The sequence below is a fragment of the Hetaerina americana genome, unplaced genomic scaffold, assembly GCF_022747635.1.
Source record: "Hetaerina americana unplaced genomic scaffold, ioHetAmer1.1.p SCAF_2, whole genome shotgun sequence".
NCBI lineage: Eukaryota > Metazoa > Arthropoda > Insecta > Odonata > Calopterygidae > Hetaerina > Hetaerina americana.
This window is the reverse complement of record NW_027286763.1, coordinates 109,287,555-109,304,329: the sequence shown is the minus strand read 5'-3', so window position 1 is coordinate 109,304,329 and position 16,775 is coordinate 109,287,555. Positions and strand designations below refer to the sequence as shown.

Sequence of the window (16,775 nt, the reverse complement as noted above, 5' to 3'; positions counted from 1 at the left end):
AGTGAGCTCTTAATCAAGATAAATTATGGCTGTTACTCCCAATGGTCGAATGGGTGTAATTGTAAAAGAAAGTGATTCATGGCATTTTCAAGGCAATGATTTGATGATGATAACTACCAAATATTTGTAACAACTTTAAAGTTTATTGTGATTTTAACCCTTGATCATGCATTGGCCCAACAGGCCCATCAACTGTTTTAGTTGAATTAGTCCCCAATGGTTGCGCCTAAGGACCAATGCCCCTTTCGCTACAGCTAGAGATGTCTCCTATTCCTCCAGGAAATATAAGCTACTTAATTTGAGAATTCACTCCTCAGAAAACGCTTCAATTAGTGGTTGCTCCAAGATGGGCCTGCCAGACCCAGCACTACTAAATCTATTACAATTTTTTTCCAGTTGCTTACTTATGCATGTGAATTAATTTGCATTGTATATGCGAAGTTTATTTTTTTTCTTTATTTTCTTGTCTTGAAGGGCTCATATCAATTATTAGTGGGATGATATTTTATTTACAAAAACAAGTGATGTGAAGGTTCATGATGTGTGAAGAGTTAAAAAAGTAATTCTATTGATTCTCTGCTAAACTAGTTTTTACCTCGTTGCTGTATTTACTTGAAGGAATAGACTTAAAATGACAAAAGTAACTGATGCTTAAGTAAAAGATCAAAATTACAAACTGAGGTTTTGGGTAATGCACATGTATTGACAGCAGTGCATTTATTATTTGTGTTTGTACAAGTATATAAGAGTAATCTGGTGAAAGACTGCATAAATAATTTTATTGATCAAATTACTGGCTGAGAATATTTTAAAATTTATTGATTGTTCACTTACATGTAGAAAAAAAATTGGAATAAAATCAAAACAGTTGCAGGACTGCAGCCAGTTTGGCTAACGATATTTTAAATCTCATGCACTTAATGGAAGATTAATTAAATCTCTTGATTACATTCTTCAAGAATGAAATACTGTGTACTCCATAAGCAGTTTGAAGTGAGTATATCAGAAATTATTGGGAGAATTGTTTCATAGGAGGCTTTTTATGGAGAGGCTTAATGTTAGTGACAACCATAAGAATTTTTTTACAGAAAAAAAATAATGAAAACATGATGGATTATTGTTTTTTTGTTTTTAAGTATGCATTTGCACTTATAAATTTTAAATGAATTTCTTCCATTTATCTGAAACATTAAGCTCTACCTGAAAAAATTGTCGAATAAATATTACAAGCAAATATCTTTTTGTTTCTCCTCCTAATTTTATTTGTGCATAGCCTTAGTATTTAGCATAGTGAATTGCCTGGTATTTCATCTTCTTTCATAGTGAATATTCTCATTGTCTCTCATGCGTTTTTGTTACTAATTTTTTGTTTACTCTAGTCCAAATATAATCCACGGTTTTCAACTCAAAGGTTGATTTGCCATAATATAAGATCCAGAAAATTGTTATGATTTTACTGTGCCCATCCAATGTTGTTGTGTAATTAATGTACACGTGTCCCAAAATAAAATTTCTTTTTCATTATTTCATGCATTTTGTTAATATAATTCGGGACTAAATTATTTAAAAAATATTTTTCTTTGGTGTTCTCTCTCTAGAAGTGTTTTGCAGGTTTGAAACATGTTCATATTGAAAAAAAACACTTTGATTAGCCTTGATAGGGATTTTAACCAGAATCCCTCGAATCCAGCCGGGCATCAAGAGATCTTGGTTTGAATCCTGATTGAGGCGAATGATTTTTACGCTCTGAAATTGATGCATTGTAATGCACAAGTTAGTAAATGACTCTATTAAAAAGTTACCGTTGCAGCATCTCTTGCAGTTTCTTGGTATTCCATGATTGATTGCATATAAACCTAATTTTTGCTGTAAGCAACGTGAATGAGAAATTAATCTAATTTCATTGTGAGCATTATGATGAAATCAATGCAATTATTCCATGCTAATTTATGCAATAACTTCATTCTTCTTAAGTAATTGCTTATCAGGAAATTAAGCTTGACCTAAAGTTTTGGATTTTCTTTTTTGTGGAGTTATTTTAGTGCTAAATGACAAGTTTTGAATCTGTTGTGTGTAGTATTTCACTCATGATTGACTGTGTGCATCATATTTAATAATCTAAAAAAGTGAGTACATTATAAATTATGACTTCCTTTGAAAGTGTCCATGGGAAACAGTTTTCTTCGTTCTGCTCAATGCCTTTGGACATTGGAAGAAAATGCATTATTACAGCTTTGAAAGACATAGGCTATAGTTTTATAGTTCTCATAATCCATGTCTTTAAAATGTCCATTGTTATTGATCTTCCTCCTTGTTGTACTGTCTTCATTGTTTGCAGGTGTTCGGGAAAAGAGTGTTAAGCCGCCCACTGAAAAGGAGGAGAAAATCTTGACAAAAGAGTGGGGGTTTCATAGTGGACTTTGATTTTGTGGGAGGCTAGGGTAATTTTTATCGATGTGCTAGACTCTGGCCTTGTATTAATTCAGGCTTTGTATAATTTGTAGGTAAAGGAAAACTAATGAAATCTCTTAACTGGCATAGAGTCGACGGCTATGAAACCAATTAAAACTTTTGTAGGTATTCTTCTGGAACTTGTGGAATTCCAATGCTCTCTTTCTTACAGAAAATAATGTACTGTATCGTGTGTAAGAAGGAAGCACGGCCAACAAGCATTTACTGTAGCGACACTTGCATTCTGAAACATGCTCAGGAGTCTCTCAGCCTCATATCCAAAGAGAAGCAGAGTGGTGTGTCTGCCCCAGCAGTTTCAAAGGTTTGTTGTTTGTATGTCAGAAACTCTGTATTTGTGTTAAAGTTAAATATAATTATTGTATATAGTGTTAGATCTGGTTAAGGGTATTGACAAGTACAAATAATGAGTTTTACTTTTTGATTTGTGTGTGTGATGTCAAGAAAAAGAAAATGTCAAATTTGTACTATGACTCTAATAATTGGCAAGTGCTCACTTATTTGTCGGTTCAGAAACTCTAGATCAAGTGATACAAAAAGTGTAATCAAAGTAATTTGTGTAAAGTGTGTTTTTAGAAATTTTTATAAGTTCAGTATTAAGTTATTTTCTCTGAATGACAAACATTGGAGCAATAGAAATAGCATGAGCCCGTCAACTCTGGAATCTGCAAAGGTGCATTACCACTCTTCTCTGGTTTGGAACAAGAATTAGAAGATGTTCAAGATGTGTGGAAAAGTGACTTGAGAAATTATTCAGTACTGACATGCGTAGATGGTACAAAAGGAATTGTATTCATGTGATTGCTCTACTCAAAATTGTTATAGATATCTCATTATTTCCCAAACAAGTTGACCTCTGGCTTGCATGATGAATATGAAAAGTATCCTTAGAAGTGTGCTTGATTATTCATCTTGGGTGGTGCTGCTGCACAATTGGTATTGATATAATTTTAACCTTTCTTAACAGCCCGGTGGACTAATTAATTATCTTATAAAATATGGGATTTGTCATTTCCTTAGGACTTAGTTGTGGTTGTCATTGTCAGTGATTTACTCCATTTGTATTCAAATTATGCAAAGAGTTGTCATAGTGCCTAAAAGGATCCATTAATTGCTGCCTTAGTACACATTAAATGATTGCATGTTACTGGTGTGCCCGAGGCCAACTTAACTTTTGAAGTATGCCAATGTTCTCCTTTTTGTTCATCTTTTTATTTGCATAATTGAAGGGGATGTTTGTAAAACAAAATTGGTGAATAAAGGTACTTTGAGAATGTTTGTGTGAGCAAATATGAGGAGAGAGAGAGAGAGAGCGTGGGCATTGTGTCTTAGTTGCTGGAATTGACATTTGTGTTGATTCATTTGATATGCCTCCACCTGAAATAATTGCCAGTTGTGATCTGATCTCTTTGTACCTGTGCATTGTGCAACCCTGGCTGACACTGCCATGTTTTAATTTTAGAATTTTCATAATTATCCAGTCGATATTTTTAGTTTTATGTTCTGTAAATAATATCATGAAATGATGCTATGTTGATGTAAGGTAAATGGGGGTTTTTGCCTTATACCTGGGTTGCATATATTTTGTTTTTTCATATTGAAAAAGAAAATACATTTTTAAGGAAAACTAATTTGTTGTAAGAATTTATTGTGTAAGCCCTTGACCCAAAACCCAATTTATGAAAAGGAAATGCAATTTGAGCCAAGAGAATAATTGCAGAACTTAAAAGTTCGTCTATGGAGATGTATTCTGGAGAAAATGGATTATGGTTTGACTGCAAGTAACTTTCAACAAATTAACCGAGCAATATTTTAGAATTTTCCTTAAAAAATAAATTCATTCTAAGAGAATTTGCTATTAATATAAATTCATAAGTGGCCATATTTAAGTTTTAGGCATCATTTTTTGAAATAATATCTTTATCCAAGTTATAATTCATCTGAATCTTTTGAAATTGAAATTCCCTTGTCAATTTAAAAAAAGATTTCAGGATTTGGGATGCAACTCCCAACTATTCCTATGAAACCAAGCAACTTTGAACTAAAGCAAAAACTTAAAAAAGAATTTATGTGAAATAACTTGGTTGAAAGTATTAGAATAACAAAAGATGGCATATCAGGTCATGCATATTATTTACAGAAAATGTGTTATTACTATTTCACCGATTATTATGTAAGATAGGAGTAAGTAGGAGATATGGAAGTGATAATTCGGGTTGGAAAATGGTTTATTATTAATATTAAAAGTTTAAAGGATTAGGGCGCTAGTTATAAGGAATGATGTGAAACAATGGCGTAATGTGTGTCATTTTTTTGTTTTTTTTTCAGGCCTCACTTCCCCCTGCTGTTGTAAAGGATGCCTCCAAGGCAGTGCAAGAACCTCCAGTGACACAGCAAGCTGTGAAACCTTCTCAAGAACCTCCACCTGTTGTCGTCACTTCTAGTGAAACTTCTAAAACAACTCCCGTAGCTGTTGCTTCAAAGGTAGCCAAAGGAGAGGCTCGAGTCATTGTCTATGAGCGAAAGACTGGGCGCCTGATGACAGGTCAGCAGAATTGACTTCTTATTTTAATCTTGATATTAATTTTCTTGTAGTCATGATGACTCCTTAGGATATATTATATTTGGTCGTAATATGACTCTCACATGACCGCTTAGGCAAAATTATAAGAAGATTTCTTTAAAGAGGGATGTATATACGTCCAAGCGAATACCCTGAGATCCAACAGAAAGGTATTTGGCAGGGGGTTCAAGGTCAAGTGGAAAGGGAGAGTGGGAGAGTTTAAGGATTGAGGGGAAGGGGAAAAACCTCATGCGTAGGGAAGGGTTAGGAAACTAATTTTTTAAATTTATTTTATTCTGTTAGTCTGGCTTGTGACATTGAACATAGTCATAAGGATATGCAGAAAATAGAATTAGAACAATAAGCAAAATTGCACACCTCTATGAAATATAGCAGTCGAACCCAGATGAGATTCAGAGAAATGTGCTGAAACACTGTGTACACACCCACAGACATGTGAAAACAGCCGACAATCACAAGTAAGCACTCATAAACTCATGCATGCTGGAACGGCACTCTTTAATAGCAGCTTATTAATTTCAGTTTAAAATCTATTGACATTGGGTTTATTTTCTATATTCATTGATAATATGTTAAAAATCAGTGAAGGAGATTGATGGGTGTTCCTCGACAGCACAAGACTGCTGAATTAAATATAAATATTCTGTCTCACGATTGGAGTGGTAATGCACAGATTAGTTGGGCAAAAATAAACCTGGGGTTATTTATTTATTTATGTCTCTTTTGTTTCTGGGGAAACATCTGAGTATGAAAATCAGCCTTGATTTCAGTTAGCTAGTTTCCTTGATTCCAATTGTCAGTGGAAATCTCATATTCTGCATGTATTTTTATTTAATTTATGCTGTTTCAGTACCTACCTAGGACCTACCCATCACGTCTTATGTGTATTTTCATCGTAGTGAACTTTCAGTTAAATCATGCTCTATTATATTTTATTTGTACTTTGTCCCTGGCATCTTATAAAAATAAATGACATATTAGCTTCATTTGTTTTTTACCAGTAGATCAGAGTGCCATTCCACTTGTAAGCCATTATGAAATGGAGGCATATATAACATGGAGTGTGTGTGGGCTTAGTTTTCATTTTTCTGCATGAATGATCAATAGTGAGCATTGTGGAAATTGGAAAAGAAATTTGGACTGTTACGTGAAGAGATTGTTTCCCTCTCATGAAATTGGGTTGGGGCAGTGGGGAAGGTAATTTGTGTCGTCTGTCTTGCTCTATTTCATTGGAAAGAACTCAGCGGAATATTTTGAGTAAACGGTATTTAAGAGCAAGATCTAAATGCCAACCTATTTTTTTATGCCCTTATTATTTGGGAATTCTGGTTTATTAGTTTTTTGCAAAAAAATGTTTTGTACATTTGACCACGGTTGCAGCATCTTTTGATTTAAATTGCAGTTTACTCAAAAAGGACCAAATACAATTTTTTGCAGTGAGCATATATTTTACCAGAATGTGAGTCAAGTGTGTGTGTGGTCTCTTGATTGGAATTTAAATCATTCTTATTTCACTCTTACTTAATCAAGGGTTTTCTTGTTCATACTTTTGTGTCCTTTTCCTCGCTCCATGGTTATGTGCAGAGAGATAAACAATAATTAGTATTGATGCTCATGCACACTGCTCATATGCAAATTCATACACCATGGGAGCGCCATGTATCTTTACAACCCAGCCGCAAGCAGTCTCATGTTTGTGTATTATTCCTTCATCAAACCTTCCCAATTACATTTGTTTATTTATGAGCATTTATATTCCTATTTAAAGCAATTAAAGTCATACGGATTCTCATTTATTAATTAAAAACTGCAATTATCAATGCGAATAACTACAGGAAGTGAAAAATTGGTTAATAGAATAATTAGTTCGTGCTGTTTTATTTAATACTCATTCTTGTGCAAGTTGGTTTCACAAAGTGCTGACTTTTTTTTGTCTCGTCAGATCCACAATAACAAATTTTTAAACTTTGCATCGTTAGAAAATGTATGAACAAAAGCACATTCAGCCACTGATCTTCATGTTATATATCGATGAGCTTGTTGTATTTCACTTTGAATACATTGTCTTGTAATGTAATCTCTCATGTGTATTTTTGTGCATTATTTTAAGAAATTCCACATCTGTTGTAGGTACCAATGCTCCTTGTGTTTCAAATTTGAAGAGCTGGCTGAAGGATCACCCAACTTTTGAAGTTGTTAGACCAGGAGTGCTGCCTACAAAGTTCTATGGGTATGATAGTCTTTATTTGGTTACCAATTTTGGGAAAATATCGCTTTCCACTTTTAAGAAAACTCTGCTTTTGTATAAATTTATTACTTAAGGATTCATTTTTCTGCAATTTTATGCATCCAATGTTGAAGAAGCCCAATGTGACTATTTTCTGCGGGATAATGCGATTCTTATTTTTCAGTGTTACAGTTTGTTAAGAATGGATTTATGATAATACCATTATTTTGTCTTACAAGAAATTGAAAAAAAAATAAATATTCATTAAACAGACTTTAATGGTGATAACTATGTATACTTGGTTTGTATAAAAAGTATTGGGAAAAGTTTCAGAAATCTAGCTTTATTTCAGATATTGCTACAATGCCTCAAAATTCTTCATAGTGCATCTATTGAGCGTGGACATTCTCTTTGCTGATGGCTTGTCCACACCTCGAAGGCTCCCTGGTGGGTCAAATCCAAAAGGTCCTCCAGAGCACATGTGCAAGCGTTGACAGCACCTGGGGTCCTTTGAGGAGGATTTCACTTTTGGTAATAGGAAATAGTCAAATCGGGACTGGTGCCAAATCGGGACTGTAAGGCGGTTGAGGAATCATTGTGATTTCATTGCTGAAGGTGTTTGAATGCAGAAGGCAGTCGACTCTACCCCTGGTTGTCTGTCAAGACCTTCGAACTTGGTTAAGCACAGATCTTTCTCATCGCCAAAATTGCAGTGATAATGGTGTGCATCATCACACACTTATCAATGCCAACACAATCTGTGATCACGCGAGCTCTTAACTGACGGTCTGAATTCTCACTTAGTGCACACGTCAGGAAAAGTTTGATACTGATGCAAACCTTGTGTAGTTGTTCTCAAGTTCATATGTACAAAAAAGCATATAAATTTTAGTACTTATGTTATTCTTCAGTTGTATGCAGTAAAAATTATTTGTATGACTGCAGAAGTCTTTTAAAGTTGGTTAATATTTTTACATTCAGTTAAACAAATGGGTTTATTTAGTTAGTGTAATTCCAGGTAATATTTTAGTTCTACAGGGCAGTATTAAAATAATATGTTAGTATTGTTTCAATGCTGCTAATATTGCTTAGGTGTTTGAAAACAGTTGTAGCCAAAAATGATTAATTAAATTTTGATAATTTTGATTCACTCCTGTATTTTTTTTCAGAAACAAGGTGATTGTATCAAAGAAGACAGCCGATCCAGATGCCAAACAACAGGCTACGGTTGCTGTCACTAAAACTGTTCCTGTCACAATTGCACCAAAAACTCCAGTGTCTTCTGCTGGTCCTAAGGGAAATAAGGCTGTTGTCCAGCTTGCACCAAAGACTCCTACACCCGCAGGCACCAAAGTCGCCGGAGTGACAACTCCTGCAACTTCCAAGAATCCCACGAAATCCCACGGCTCTGGTGCGCTTAAGTCTCCCATCAAATGCCTCCCACTGTTCACCCCATCGGGTACAATTGCAAAGACAAGCACCGTTGTGACCAAGACATTGACCAAATGCCCCGTCAGTCAGGTGAAAACATCAGTTGCAAACACCACGAAAGTGTCCACTCAATCCCCAAAACCAGCTGCGGCAAGTGGTGGTGGTTCTCAGTCTCAGGAGTTGACTGTCTCCAAGAAATTAGTGGAGCTTAAGCATGTGACGCAATCGAGTGGGACGGTTGTCATAAGCATTGGAACGAAGAGGCCATCAATTTCATCTGCCGATGGCAAGAGTGATGGAGAATCATCGACCAAGAAGGCGAGAATACCAAGTGGGACTGGGGCCACCCCGCCATCCACGCCGGGTTCTAGTCAGGCGGCAAATAACTCCGGCAGCTGTGAACCCATTCGTTTAAATGTACAGAAAACACTTCAAGAGCTTCTTCAGAAAAGGTAATAACTCTACTCATTGTCAGACAGGCCATACTAATCATTCTTGTCGAGGTTGTATGACTTAATAAACATTTTACTTTTGTTTAGAAAATAATTCACTCAAGGAAAAAATGTTCAAAAGGAGGCTCTAAGGGTAATCTCATTAGCTGTAAAATTTCCATGCAGTAACTTTTTTAATGGTATAAGTAGTAGGAGTATTTAGGGGAGGCGACCGACAGCTAAGGTCATTTGCGCCAATAGGGATGGACAGGAAAGGATATGAAGGGTTGAGAGAAACCCACGTCGGCATTAACCTACTCTTTACGAAAGGTGCCATGGGGTCCGCAGTTTAACGTCCCATCTGATGGACGGAGTACTCACTCGAAGTGCCCTCCACAAAGCACCGCAATTAGGGATCGAGATACCTCTGGAAAATATGAACCCAGGCCCTCTGGGTGGGAAGCCAGTACAATAGTTACCGCACCATCTCGATCCCCTTCATGGTATAAATTTATTGTTTAACCTCAACCTAACTTTATATATAACCATCAAAAGCATTATTCAACACAATATTTATTGAAATATTCTTACCAAGGAGAGGTGACGACATTTCACTGGAAAATTTACTCACTCTAGCAATCAGTTGCATCATTTTACTCCATTAATCTTCTCCTGAAAAAGTGTTTCAAAACCTGCAGTTAGCTTTGACTTGGTACAGGGTTTATTCAAAAAGAGAGTTTGCTTTTACCTTCAAATTTTTATACCATTGGAAAACTTAGGTAGGTGTGTCTTGCAGATTTATGTTATGAAACACAGGAGTTGAGAATTGGTTAAACGTTGATTAGTTGTCAGTATTTCAAATGATAAGTTTTTCATTTAGCCAACAAGTAACTTGTTTCGTTAAAATCCTTGTGGGATATTTTTTGTTGTGCAGTGTACAATAATTAAATTCCCTGTTAAGTATGACCTTAGCCATGGTTACTCTTGCACCAAGTGATTATGATTATAAGTAGTCATGTCACGTTTATAATTCGTGGAATTCAATATATTTAAAAAATAAAATTTGTAATTTTGCACGCAGCATTTCAAAATCTAATGCGCATAAAGAATCGATATTGTAAATTACATATTCAATCATTTTGGTATTTATTATGATAAATTGGTTTTTGGCATGCTTCTATTTTATTTATTTTGCTGACCCCTTTCTTTTTTTAAAAAATAAAAAAAATTCTTGCAGTAGCCATCGCGTTTTCTTGCAATAGTTGTGATTCAACTTCTTTAGGATTGGTTTAATTGGTTGGATTTTTCTTTTGATGATGTTTACTGGGTATATTTGAAGAAATAACATTGAATGCTCTGATTTTTGCCGTTGGTATGTGATAATATTTATAATGAAAAAGAGAAAAGGACCACGTGGTTTTTTGAGAAATATTTCTTGTCATATTTCTATTCAAACATTCCAATTCTTTAGCGCTGAGAAAAACAGCTGTGATTTTCATAGATTTGATCAAATAGGGAATTTTTGGATGATAAAATTCTGGTTTGATTATAGCATTTTAAACCACTGTTTCTTCATTGCCTTATTGCATCTATCTGTTTTATAAGTTTTGATTTGTTCTTCTGTGTACATGTGGGGATATATCTAGCGCCATGCTTTATGCCACATTGCACTCCATTACATTTTACTTCACACAGTGCCTTCAACATTTATTTGGTGTTGTTAATATTAACTGAAGTCTTGCAACCCATCGAATAAAAAACAATTTTTTAACACCACGTACTTTCCATCTCCCTTCATTGTCTCACATGCCCTTCTTTTCCTCCCTATACCTCGCTACCCAGCTTTCTCAACTCTATTTCAGTCTTCCACATCTCATCGCCATGCAATATGCCTAGCATCAGTTTTTCATGCCTTAATACTTCTAACACCCTACCATGACATGACCAGGATCTTTTGTTTTTCTTTTCTGCCATTTTATTTTTTCCATTTCAAGCATATTTGAGCATAATAAATTCTCATTTATCATCTACTTTCAGCGCTAAAACATTGGTTCTTAATCTTTTATCTCTCACGCTGCTCTATGAGGATAATCCAAAACAACCTCCCCTTTCCAAACACTCCACTCCAAAACATCAATCAGCCAGTTAAGGTGTTGGTTTGAATTTGGTGTACAATATTGATAATTATTTAAAAGTTTTTAAATGGTCTATTAAAGTTTAGAAATGTTATTAGATACATTCAACAGATTCAGGTGAGATGTAGTGGAAGTTTGTCATTATGAGAAACAAATTTGCACTTTCACACATTGCAATTTGCACTTTTGCACATCCACAGATTTATTGTAACGTTCAATGCATTTCAGTTCGTCGGAACATCTTCAGGTGCAAGACCTTACCTGTAGATGGTTCGCTCTTGTACCTGAAGATGGTTTAATGAAATGAAAAGGGTTGTATGTTAGAATAAATCTGTGGAAAAGTCCAAATTTGTTCCTCATAATGTTGTTAGATATTTGGAAACACTGATTACAATTTTTTCATCTCAATCGGCAAAAACGCTGAATAGCGTGCCTTGATTACTTTAATGATTTGGCAGTTTAAGGATGACAAATCATTTCCTTAATAGTTTTTTGCATCTTTAACTAGGATCCAGGAATGTGATGATCTGAATGTTGGCGAAGAGGATGTCAAGAAAATGGCCCTGAATATTGAAGAAGAACTTTATGGATATTTCAAGGACACTGGAATGAAATACAAATCCAAATACAGGTATGAACTACACGTGAATTACTAATGCACTTAGTTGTTCAGAATTGCAACTTCTTAGCAGAAGAAATCTTTAATTTTTAACTGTGACTTGCACATAAAAGTGAACAATTACCAAAGTGTCTTAAGTGTTTGTCCTTTATTTTTTAACAATTTTATTTTCGATTCATATACATTTTTTTTATATTCCATGTACATAATTTTTGTATTGCTACCTTACGTTTTACCTCACTGTTTTCCCCATGCTTGTTAAATTAATAAAATATTTAACTGTCCAAAATTTTGAAGGCTTATTTATGTGTTAAGTAAAAAACCTTGTACAGTTTGACAATTTTCGCACAGTAAAATCTAATTAAACGAAACTATGAATTCACATTTTCAAGAGGAATGGGAAAATGTGTAAAATTGAGGTTTCTTTGGAAAAATACTTTTAAAAGTATTTTTCATGCTTCACAAATGGAATATCTCACTGTTTTGAGGATTAAGCACAGAATTATAGCAAAATGAAAGGCATGAAATAACAATTTGATTTCACAGGCTGCTCCAGTAAATTAAATAAAAGGTGTCTGGCAATGAAAAATGTCTATTATGTCTTCTCATGTAAAAATACTTCACCACTGACAATGTGCATTTTATGTTGTTAGTTTCCTAGACATCATCATAAAGGGCCCCCAGGGAAATACAAATATTGCTAATTTTGTATCTTCTCATGTCATCTAAGAGGATGTAACAGATAACTAGTATTTTTAAATTATTGACTACACTAGGATGGGAAAATAGCAATATGCCATGAAAATCAGCATCCTTCTTTATTGTTTATATTTGAAATATGATCATTCTACTTCAATCAAGTGTCTGGTATTCTTCTAATGTGTGATCTACCATGCTCTTTCAATTCCAGCATGTTGATTGTACCTCTCATGACTCTCTTTCAGAGAACTAGGAAATTACAGCTTATAAAACTTTAATGTGTTTCTGCTTACTCTACTTTGCTTTTTTCTGAAATAATTAAGTTTTGGATTACATATTGGAAGATTACCTTTTTCTCTTCTTCAATATGGTAATGCATATGAATTTTCATAGAATTCAAGTCAATTAATTAAAATGATAAAACTTTGAACTGTATGATATGAAAAATTTTAATCATTTCATATTGTTTTGGTATGTACTACCTTTCATTAACTTTGCAAATAAATGTTATGCAGCCCTTCAGACAGTTTTATTTACCTAGACAGCTCATAAAATGATATCAGTTCACTGTCAAGTGATAGTAAACAAGGTCTTGTCAGTAGAACACTGACGAGACTGTAGATGACACATTGGATGAGTAAGTCTCCTATATTCATTCCTATTTCTAGATTTTTCCTTATTTTAAATCTAAATATCGTTTGCGCTTTTTATAGAAATATAAACCTCAAAAGGAAATAACGCATGATTAAGGTCACTTGATAGTTGTGGTGTTATATTTTATGATTGAGAAAAACCGCTCTCGTCAGGAAAAACAAAAGGGAAACATGGTGTGTGTTCAAGATTAACATGCCATTGGACAAGTTGTTTGATGATCATTTTTAAAGAAATTATACAGATGCCTTAATGATTAATTTTTATCAACAAAACAATATACTGAATACAAACATAAAACTTGGTTATGTATTAAACTAGGGAAAAATATGATAAAAATCAGCCGATTATCCCTGCTTGTAGTGCAGTCAGTATATATATATATGCTTGTGATAGTAGGTTTTGAGATGGCAATCCATAGTGTCAGTAGAATTACTGAGTGCAATACAGAAGATGGGAGTAGATAGGAATAGGAGACTAATGTGCAACCTTTACTGCATGCCCCAGAGAGTGTGTGTGTTAGATGGAGAGTCAGGACGGGGAGTGTTAGGAAGAAAAGTAAGCCAGAGTTTAATTATCTCCCCTTGCTATAATTAGCTACAGTCAGCCAATAATCATTGCTGGGTGCCTTAGAAATTCATTATGATATGTATGACATGAGTATCAATGCTAACAAGACAAAGTTTCTGAAGTTTTAGAGAAAAAAGAAGCCTAGTTAACCCTTTAAACCCTTCAAGCTGGTGTAAGAGTTTAAATGCTTGGGCCCTACTCGCAATATTTAATTTTTTTAAATCTATCTTTTTGCAGCATGGCTAAAAATAATTTATATCTTTTTACATTATTATTATAAAATTTGAAAAAAATTAACCTTATGTTTAATTGCACATTCTATGTAGTAAAACTTTTACTTATGTAATATTTCATATTTTCACTTCTTCATTCACCTTAAAGTCTCGAACCTCCGTTCTGAAAGTTCAGTTTTGTGTGATATAATTTGAAACAATCCTCTAAACATAGGCCTGCATTACAGTCTGGGCACCAGTACACACAGCACCAGCACACCTTACATTTTCTTTGGCGCCTGGACTTCATCCCTGTCGGCTTTATCTTTTTAATGAAGTGCCTCTCGACCAAATGTCGTGGTGACAGGTTTATTGGTGGTCTCTTTGCACCCAAGGGGTTTTTGGGGTTTCCGTACTTCTCAAGGAGCTGTTGCATTAGGCTAAGGCGAAAGCTTAGGTGATCTAGGTTATTCTGACAGCTATCATTAGAATGTTGTTGGTGCGTAATGCACTGAAACATTTAATAGTTGCCTAAATAATTTCATGTACCATTTCTTATTTTTTTTACATTCTATCAAGTAAGGCTTAAGTTTTTGGTCTTTCAAATCCACTCCTCCCATAGCTGTATTATATTCTATAATACATTCCTGCTTACATTTTCCATCCTTCAACTGAAAGTCATTGACATAGTATGTCGGGAGAATGGTTGTTTCCAGGAGTTGATTTCTTGAAAAATGTGAACGAATGCTAGGTTTTTGCACAATGCCCATCAACATTAAAGGTCCAAGATAAACATATATCTCTCCAACGTCTACAGATTTCCAATGAGCCAATTTCATGCTTTTTTCATGCTATAAAATTGAAAACAATGGTTACTTACCAATACGGCTTACGCACTGCGCTTGAGTGTGGTACGAGTGGAAGCATGGAGCTGCGCAGAGTGGAACATTACACTCTCTGCAGCAGTATATTGATTACCACCTATGCTTATTTGACAAACACACTACACATCTCTCATGTGAATGTTTTTTAGTTGCAGTTGGTGAATTTAGGTCTAGGCCTACCTGATAATTGCCTCTGGAGGGGCTGGTTTTGAGCTTTTTCTCGACGCTTTGGAAATAGTTCATCTGTATTTGTTGAATAATTGGTTGATCAGATCTAAACAGAAATTCCAAGTGAATTTCCTTCCCTCCATGCTTTCTATTTATAACGTAAAAATCGAAAGCACATAGATCAAGAAGTTTCGAGAATATCTTCTGATAATATTTCTTCATCCTCTTCCTCGCCGCAATATATATCACCTTGTAATGGTCTGATGGATCAACGCCTCCCATGGAGTCATTCTAGTCCACAATGGCAAGAAATTTTTCCTTCCCTTCCCGTTAGCATCATGAGTGCTGCTCAGTACATCCCTCCTGTCCTTCCACTTCAAAGCCATCATTTTGTTTCCGTGCTAAAACACTGCCTCTTTTTTGGAATGTACACCTTCCGGCCGAGATGACCTTTCCACAGTGATAAACTGTCATCAATCAAAATATCTCCCTTGGGAATGTAACTCTCCAAACATTTTTTCTAATACAATAATTGAAGAAAGGCTTTATTTTGTACAGCTTTGGGGATACTGGTCCAGTGTCACTAGACCATTCATTATCTGCAAAATATAAAAACCTCAAGAGGAGAAAAAACCTTTTCTCATTCATCATTTCATAAAACATGGGGTTGCCAAGAGCCGGTTGCGAGTGGAAAAACTGCTTAAGCATCAAATCTAGGCGGGTGTCTAGATCTTGGAGTTCCTCTTTCATCCCAATTGCTGGAATATGATTGCATGGTATTGCATTCCTCTTAATGACCAATCTCCACTTCCCTCTTTGTTTTGCTCTCAGGAATCTCGTGCAATCATTGTGATCTGCGAGGAAACCCTGCTGCTCTCCCACTGGTGCCGGCAATGGTTCCCACAGGCACATTTTAGGGTTCCTATTCTGATACTGAACTGCTTTTGCATACACTTTCCTCCTCTTCACTTAGCTCCAACATTTTATTTATAAAATCATGAGGCGATGTAGTTACTCTCTCAGCCATTTCATAGATAATTTAGGCTAGGAACTAAAAATTATAAACTCTGCACTTAAGAAATTTCTATGAAAGAAGCAAGAAAAACTGAGAGAGTCCTAAAAGTTATAGGCTACACACTGATGGAGAGTTATGTGAAAAAGTCACACAATCACTAAAGGGGGGTTTTCAAAACTCAAAAACTACCCACGGATGGAAATTGCAATGACAGCTGCAGAGAATGAAGAGCGCAGTCAGGGACAGATAATTCAAGACCAGGGTATCACAAGGTAGGAATACTTAGGAATGAGTACGTAACACATGCCTATCTGCTCACAGAAGTGATAAAACTCAGAATGACCGCAAAAGAACACAAAAAGCTCTATTATAGCCTAATTTCCACGCAGAAGAAGAGAATTCAATTCCAATCAAAGAAAATTCAAATGTTCAAAGCACGTCCGTAACTATTTGCTTCCAAGAACTGTGAAGGAACACCAAAGAAATACAGTCATCCACCAAGAATACGCACCAACACTTCCCTTAGAAAAGTGACTGAGGGTATGAGAAAAAAAGTACACTAAGCGGTTCCTTTCTTTCAAAAAGACCATAAAACTTTCACAAAAATAAAAAACTCCTTAGCGTATACTGCTAACATCATCAAGTTCAAGAAAATTAAACCAGATGACAGAAACATGCAC

The 16,775-nt window shown here is 35.1% G+C and overlaps 1 protein-coding gene across 1 annotated transcript in view; it reads left to right on the top strand.

The window, feature by feature from the left end:
* The window catches only part of pps (protein partner of snf), a 98,751-nt gene that overhangs the window by 61,568 nt on the left and 20,408 nt on the right, over positions 1-16,775 (top strand). The window contains exons 11-15 of the mRNA XM_071585635.1: positions 2,624-2,773; positions 4,798-5,014; positions 7,184-7,283; positions 8,450-9,163; positions 11,786-11,908. Of these exons, the coding sequence (XP_071441736.1) occupies positions 2,624-2,773; positions 4,798-5,014; positions 7,184-7,283; positions 8,450-9,163; positions 11,786-11,908 (1,304 nt within the window). The remainder of the gene's footprint in view (positions 1-2,623; positions 2,774-4,797; positions 5,015-7,183; positions 7,284-8,449; positions 9,164-11,785; positions 11,909-16,775) is intronic.